Here is an 8,078-nt window from a genome sequence, read left to right as displayed (position 1 = left end):
AAGGCTTTCCACTAGATGTTGGAACATTGCTGCTATAACAGCCTCCACTCTTCTGGGAAGGCTTTCCACTAGATGTTGGAACTTTGCTGCTATAACAGCCTCCACTCTTCTGGGAAGGCTTTCCACTAGATGTTGGAACATTGCTGCTATAACAGCCTCCACTCTTCTGGGAAGGCTTTCCACTAGATGTTGGAACTTTGCTGCAGGGACTTGCTTCCATTCAGCCACAAGCATTAGTGAGGTCGGGGACTGATGTTGGGCAATTAGGCCCGGCTCACAGTCGGTGTTCCAATTCATCACAAAGGTGTTTGATGGGGTTGAGGTCAGGGCTCTGTGTCGTCCAGTCAAGTTATTCCACAGCGATCTCGACAAACCATTTCTGTATGGACTTTACTTTGTGCACGCATGGGGGCATTGTCATGCTGAAACAGGAAAGGGCCTTCCCTAAACTGCCACAAAGTTGGAAGGAACAGAATCATCTAGAATGTCATTGCATGTTGTAGCTTTAAGGTTTCCCTACACTGGAACTAAGGGGCCCAAACCATGAAAAACAGCCCTAGAACATTATTCCTCCTCCACCAAACTTTACAGTTCTCCTGCCAACCCCAGATTCGTCCGTCGGACTGCCAGATGGTGAAGCGTGATTTGAAGCCCCAGAGAAGGTTTCTACTGCTCCTGATGTCCTATGGGGGTGAACTTTGCTCCAGCTTGGCATTGCGTATGGTGATCTTAGGGTTGCGTGCGGCTGCTCGGCCATGGAAACCCATATCATGAAGCTCTGGTGCTGATATTGCTTCTAGAGGACAGTTTAGAACTCGGTAGTGAGTGTTACAACTGAGGACAGATGATTTTTACATGCTTCAGCACTCAGCAGTCTCGTTCTGTGAGCTTGTATGGTCTACCACTTCACGGCTTAGCCGTTGTTGCTCCTAGATCTTCCCACTTCACAATAACAGCACTTACAGTTGACTGTGTGCTGTCAGCAACGGGTGAGGCTGAAATAGCTGAATCCACTAATCTGTATATTTCCACGTACTGCTGTATATTTCCACGTACTGCTGTATATTTCCACGTACTGCTGTATATTTCCACATACTGCTGTATATTTTCACATACTGCTGTATATTTCCTCGTACTGCTGTATATTTCCACGTACTGCTGTATATTTCCACATACTGCTGTATATTTCCACGTACTGCTGTATATTTCCACGTACTGCTGTATATTTCCACATACTGCTGTATATTTTCACATACTGCTGTATATTTCCACGTACTGCTGTATATTTCCACGTACTGCTGTATATTTCCACGTACTGCTGTATATTTCCACGTACTGCTGTATATTTCCACGTACTGCTGTATATTTCCACGTACTGCTGTATATTTCCACGTACTGCTGTGTATTTCCTCGTACTGCTGTATATTTCCACGTACTGCTGTATATTTCCACGTACTGCTGTATATTTCCACGTACTGCTGTATATTTCCACGTACTGCTGTATATTTCCACGTACTGCTGTATATTTCCACGTACTGCTGTATATTTCCACGTACTGCTGTATATTTCCACGTACTGCTGTATATTTCCACGTACTGCTGTGTATTTCCACGTACTGCTGTATATTTCCACGTACTGCTGTATATTTCCACGTACTGCTGTATATTTCCACGTACTGCTGTATATTTCCACGTACTGCTGTATATTTCCACGTACTGCTGTGTATTTCCACGTACTGCTGTATATTTCCACGTACTGCTGTATATTTCCACGTACTGCTGTATATTTCCACGTACTGCTGTGTATTTCCACGTACTGCTGTATATTTCCACGTACTGCTGTATATTTCCACATACTGCTGTATATTTCCACATATTGCTGTATGTTTCCACATACTGCTGTCCTCTTACTGTCAACTAGGTTTATTTTCAGCAAACTTAACATTTGTAAATATTTGTATGAACATAACAAGATTCAACAACTGAGATATAAAATGAACAAGTTCCACAGACATGTGACTAACAGAAATTGAATAATGTGTCCCTGAACAAAGGGGGGGTCAAAATCAAAAGTAACAGTCAGTATCTGGTGTGGCCACCAGCTGCATTAAGTACTGCAGTGCATCTCCTCCTCATGGACTGCACCAGATGTGCCAGTTCTTGCTATGAGATGTTACCCCACTCTTCCACCAAGGCACCTGCAGGTTCCCGGACATTTCTGGGGGGAATGACCCTAGCCCTCACCCTCCGATCCAACAGGTCCCAGACTTGCTCAATGGGATTGAGATCCAGGTTCTTCGCTGGCCATGGCAGAACACTGACATTCCTGTCTAGCCAGAAATCACGCACAGAACAAGCAGTATGGCTGGTGGCATTGTCGTGCAGGAGGGTCATGTCAGGATGAGTCTGCAGGAAGGGTACCACATGAGGGAGGGTCATGTCAGGATGAGTCTGCAGGAAGGGTACCACATGAGGGAGGAGGATGTCTTCCCTGTAACGCACAGCGTTGAGATTGCCTGCATTGACAACAAGCCCTCTGTCATATGATGATACTGTGACACACCGCCCCAGACCATGATGGACCCTCCACCTCCAAATGTATCCCGCTCCAGAGTACAGGCCTCTGTGTAACTCTCATTCCTTCGACGATAAACGTGACTCCGACCATCACCCCTGGTGAGACAAAACCGCGACATGTCAGTGAAGAGCACCTTTTGCCAGTCCTGTCTGGTTCAGCGACGGTGGGTTTGTGCCCAGAGGCGACGTTGTTGACGGTGATGTCTGGTGAGGACCTGCATTACAACAGGTCTACAAGCCCTCAGTCCAGCCTCTCTCAGCCTATTGCGGACAGTCTGAGCACTGATGGAGGGATTGTGCGTTCCTGGTGTAACTCGGGCAGTTGTTGTGGCCATCCTGTACCTGTCCTGCAGGTGTGATGTTCGGATGTACCGATCCTGTGCAGGTGTTGTTACACATGGTCTGCCACTGCGAGGATGATCAGCTGTCCATCCTGTCTCACTGTAGCGCTGTCTTAGGCGTCTCACAGTACGGACATTGCAATTTATTACCCTGGCCACATCTGCAGTCCTCATGCCTCCTTGCAACATGCCTAAGGCACGTTTGCGCAGATGAGATGGGACCCTGGGCATCTTTCTTTTGGTATTTCCAGAGTCAGTAGAAAGGCCTCTTTAGTGTCCTAAGTTTTCATAACTGTAACCTTAATTGCCTACCGTCTGTAAGCTTTTGGTGTCTTAACGACCGTTCCACAGGTGCATGTTCATTCATTGTTTTATGGTTCATTGAACAAGCATGGGAAACAGCGTTTAAACCCTTTTGCAACGAAGATCTGTGAAGTTATTAGGATGATCTTTGAAAGACAGGGTCCTGAAAAAGGGACGTTTTCTTTTTGTTGCTGAGTTTCTATATGTAGTGTGCTTTTAACTGACCCCTTCTCCCTGTCTCTTCTTTCCCCCTCCTAACTGACCCCTTCTCCCTGTCTCTTCTTTCCCCCTCCTAACTGACCCCTTCTCCCTGTCTCTTCTTTCTCTCTCCTAACTGACCCCTTCTCCCTGTCTCTTCTCTCCCTCTCCTAACTGACCCCTTCTCCCTGTCTCTTCTCTCCCTCTCCTAACTGACCCCTTCTCCCTGTCTCTTCTTTCTCTCTCCTAACTGACCCCTTCTCCCTGTCTCTTCTTTCTCTCTCCTAACTGACCCCTTCTCCCTGTCTCTTCTCTCCCTCTCCTAACTGACCCCTTCTCCCTGTCTCTTCTCTCTCTCTCCTAACTGACCCCTTCTCCCTGTCTCTTCTTTCTCTCTCCTAACTGACCCCTTCTCCCTGTCTCTTCTTTCTCTCTCCTAACTGACCCCTTCTCCCTGTCTCTTCTTTCTCTCTCCTAACTGACCCCTTCTCCCTGTCTCTTCTTTCTCTCTCCTAACTGACCCCTTCTCCCTGTCTCTTCTTTCTCTCTCCTAACTGACCCCTTCTCCCTGTCTCTTCTTTCTCTCTCCTAACTGACCCCTTCTCCCTGTCTCTTCTTTCTCTCTCCTCCAGTCCAGTGGAGGTGCTGTGGGCAGTGGAGGCAGTATGCAGCTGATGGAGACAGACTTCAGTCGGACCCTGAGAGAAATGGTGGACCTCCACTTGCACCACCAGAAGAGCATCCCAGCCTTCCTCTCTGCTGTGACCCTCGACCTCTTCAGCCGACAGACCACGGTCTGATTTGACCCTCGACCTCTTCAGCCGACAGACCACGGTGCGACTTGACCCTCGACCTCTTCAGCCGACAGACCACGGTGCGACTTTACCCTCGACCTCTTCAGCCGACAGACCACGGTGCGACTTGACCCTCGACCCCTTCAGCCGACAGACCACAGTCTGACTTGACCCTCGACCTCTTCAGCCGACAGACCACGGTCCGACTTGACCCTCGACCCCTTCAGCCGACAGACCACAGTCTGACTTGACCCTCGACCTCTTCAGCCGACAGACCACCGTCTGACTTGACCCCACCCCCGGGGTTGAGGGTGTCCTGTGATGTTATATGACCTGTGACCTCATTGTTTGACATGTGATGTCATTGCCTTGACCTCTTCACATAATGGTTAAGGTTAGGATTGGGGGTTAGTTGATCCTCGATCTGTCATTGTTTTCCCGACCTGTGATGTCGTCATGTGACCCCCCCCCCCCCCCCCCCCGAGGTGACCTACGACCTCACTATCTGACCTGTGACATCATGGTCTGATTGACAGCTGTGCGACGGACTCTGAGGATAATAATCTAAAGTTAAATAAACGGAGTCTGTCTAGACTCTCCACAGGAAGTTACACCTTTACAACAGAATATCATTATAGATGTTTCCACAGGAAGTTACACCTTTACAACAGAATATCATTATAGATGTTTCTCCACAGGAAGTTACACCTTTACAACAGAATATCATTGCGTTCAGTCAGATGTTCTGTTATTGTTTCTCTACTTCCTGTGTTGATCTCTGTAACCTTCAGTCAGATGTTCTGTTATTGTTTCACTACTTCCTGTGTTGATCTCTGTAACCTTCAGTCAGATGTTCTCTCGTTGTTTCACTACTTCCTGTTTTGATCTCTGTAACCTTCAGTCAGATGTTCTGTTAGTGTTTCTCTACTTCCTGTGTTGATCTCTGTAACCTTCAGTCAGATGTTCTGTTGTTGTGTCTCTACTTCCTGTGTTGATCTCTGTAACCTTCAGTCAGATGTTCTCTTGTTGTTTCACTACTTCCTGTTTTGATCTTTGCTCGAAAGTTGTTGTTTTCAACAGAAGGTTCATATGGCTTCATGTTGGACACACAACCCGTATGTCATTTTAAACGGACACACAACTATCATCTTGTTATTTTCTTGTAAATGGAAAGTGGAGAAAAAGGTTGAACCTGAATGAATTGATTTGTAATTAGAACCAACAGCTCTATCGCTTCTTACCTCTGAGTCTGTTTTGTTTTCTGAATCCCATTTCTGAGTCAATCTACACTGAACAAAAAAAATAGAAACGCAACATTGTAACATATTTAGCAAACATTTCTCTACCATGAGCCGCCTCCGATGTCGTTTTTAGAGAATTTGGCAGTACGTCCAACCGGCCTCACAACCACAGACCACGTGTTACCATGCCAGCCCAGGACCTCCACGTCCGGCTTCTTCACCTGCAGGATCGTCTGAGACCAGCCACCCGAACAGCTGATGGAACTGAGTATTTCAGTGGCTGTGCCCAGTCATGTGATATAGATTAGGGCCTAATTAATGTATTTAAATTGACTGATTTCCTTCTATGAACTGTACCTCGGTAAAACTGTTGCGTTTATCTTTCTGTTCAGTATAATTATGACGTGTGGAACGTGTGGAATGTTATTTCAGACATGAATTGAGTTAATAAAGAACGAATCCAACGAGACGTGTTTGTCTGTGTGTGGTGTGAGGGTGAGGTGTGAGGGTGCATTCAAGACTGGAAACTCGAAACAAAATTAGGTGAAATCGTGATGTAAAAACATTGAAGTCAGATGGTGAGGTCAAATCGTGACATCAGGGAGGTGAGATGGTGAGGTCAAATCGTGACATCAGTGAGGTCAAATCGTGACATCAGGGAGGTGAGATGGTGAGGTCAAATCGTGACATCAGGGAGGTGAGATGGTGAGGTCAGATCGTGACATCAGGGAGGTGAGATGGTGAGGTCAAATCGTGACATCAGTGAGGTCAAATCGTGACATCAGGGAGGTGAGATGGTGAGGTCAAATTGTGACATCAGGGAGGTGAGATGGTGAGGTCAGATCGTGACATCAGGGAGGTGAGATGGTGAGGTCAAATCGTGACATCAGTGAGGTCAAATCGTGACATCAGGGAGGTGAGATGGTGAGGTCAAATCGTGACATCAGGGAGGTGAGATGGTGAGGTCAAATCGTGACATCAGTGAGGTCAAATCGTGACATCAGTGAGGTCAAATCGTGACATCAGGGAGGTGAGATGATGAGGTCAAATCGTGACATCAGTGAGGTCAGATGGTCAGTGATCTTTCGGTTGGAAAGTCGGAGCTCTAAGAAGAAACCTGAATTTCCGAGTTAGATGACCGTTCAAAACCATTTTCCCAGTCAGAGCTACTCCCCCCCCCCCCCCCTCAGGGTTCCCAGTCAGAGCTAGTCCCCCAGAGCTAGTCCCCCCCCCCCTCAGAGTTCCCAGTCAGAGTTAGTCCCCCCCCCCCCCCCTCAGAGTTCCCAGTCAGAGCTAGTCCCCCCCCCCCCTCTCAGGGTTCCCAGTCAGAGCTAGTCCCCCCCCCCTCAGAGTTCCCAGTCAGAGCTAGTCTCCCCCCCCCTCAGAGTTCCCAGTCAGAGCTAGTCTCCCCCCCCTCAGAGTTCCCAGTCAGAGCTAGTCCCCCCCCCCCTCAGAGTTCCCAGTCAGAGCTAGTCTCCCCCCCCCTCAGAATTCCCAGTCAGAGCTAGTCTTCCCCCCCCTCAGAGTTCCCAGTCAGAGCTAGTCTCCCCCCCCTCAGAGTTCCCAGTCAGAGCTAGTCTCCCCCCCTCAGAGTTCCCAGTCAGAGCTAGTCTCCCCCCTCATAGTTCCCAGTTGTCTTGAAGGCAGCATGAGCACACGCTTGTCCTTGTGTTTTTTGTGTTGCTTGTGATTGAGTTGTAGTACTGTAGGCTGTAAATCATTAGTCAGCCAGACTAGTTCCCAGGGGAGAGGAGAGATGGAGAGTATCATACCCATTATCACACACCCCCACACACAATGCCACACACCCCCACACCAACTGGCTGTGTTCACCCTGGGGATACCTTCTCTGTTCTAGTGATGGGGGAATACCTTCTCTGTTCTAGTGATGGGGGGGATACCTTCTCTGTTCTAGTGATGGGGGGATACCTTCTCTGTTCTAGTGATGGAGGAATACCTTCTCTGTTCTAGTGATGGGGGGGATACCTTCTCTGTTCTAGTGATGGGGGGATACCTTCTCTGTTCTAGTGATGGGGGAATACCTTCTCTGTTCTAGTGATGGGAGAATACCTTCTCTGTTCTAGTGATGGGGGAATACCTTCTCTGTTCTAGTGATGGGGGAATACCTTCTCTGTTCTAGTGATGGGGGGATACCTTCTCTGTTCTAGTGATGGGGGAATGCCTTCTCTGTTCTAGTGATGGGGGGATACCTTCTCTGTTCTAGTGATGGGGAATACCTTCTCTGTTCTAGTGATGGGGGAATACCTTCTCTGTTCTAGTGATGGGGGAATACCTTCTCTGTTCTAGTGATGGGGGGATACCTTCTCTGTTCTAGTGATGGGGAATACCTTCTCTGTTCTAGTGATGGGGGAATGCCTTCTCTGTTCTAGTGATGGGGAATACCTTCTCTGTTCTAGTGATGGGGAATACCTTCTCTGTTCTAGTGATGGGGAATACCTTCTCTGTTCTAGTGATGGGGGAATACCTTCTCTGTTCTAGTGATGGGGGAATACCTTCTCTGTTCTAGTGATGGGGGAATACCTTCTCTGTTCTAGTGATGGGGGAATACCTTCTCTGTTCTAGTGATGGGGGGAATACCTTCTCTGTTCTAGTGATGGGGGAATA

The 8,078-nt window shown here is 48.0% G+C and overlaps 1 protein-coding gene across 6 annotated transcripts in view; it reads left to right on the top strand.

The window, feature by feature from the left end:
- Window positions 1–5,920, top strand: part of mad1l1 (mitotic arrest deficient 1 like 1) — a 132,386-nt gene extending 126,466 nt beyond the window's left edge. For all 6 annotated transcript variants that reach the window (XM_090195062.1, XM_090195060.1, XM_090195063.1 and 3 more), the window contains one exon: window positions 4,051–5,920. In XM_090195062.1, the coding sequence (XP_090051188.1) occupies window positions 4,051–4,218 (168 nt within the window). In that variant the 3' untranslated portion in view covers window positions 4,219–5,920. The remainder of the gene's footprint in view (window positions 1–4,050) is intronic.
- The last annotated feature ends 2,158 nt before the right edge of the window (window positions 5,921–8,078 follow it).

The sequence above is a fragment of the Oncorhynchus mykiss genome, chromosome 13 (assembly GCF_057628025.1).
Source record: "Oncorhynchus mykiss isolate SJ-2025 chromosome 13, ASM5762802v1, whole genome shotgun sequence".
Lineage (NCBI taxonomy): Eukaryota > Metazoa > Chordata > Actinopteri > Salmoniformes > Salmonidae > Oncorhynchus > Oncorhynchus mykiss.
The sequence above is the reverse complement of the archived record's forward strand: the minus strand, read 5'-3'. Positions and strand labels throughout refer to the sequence as shown.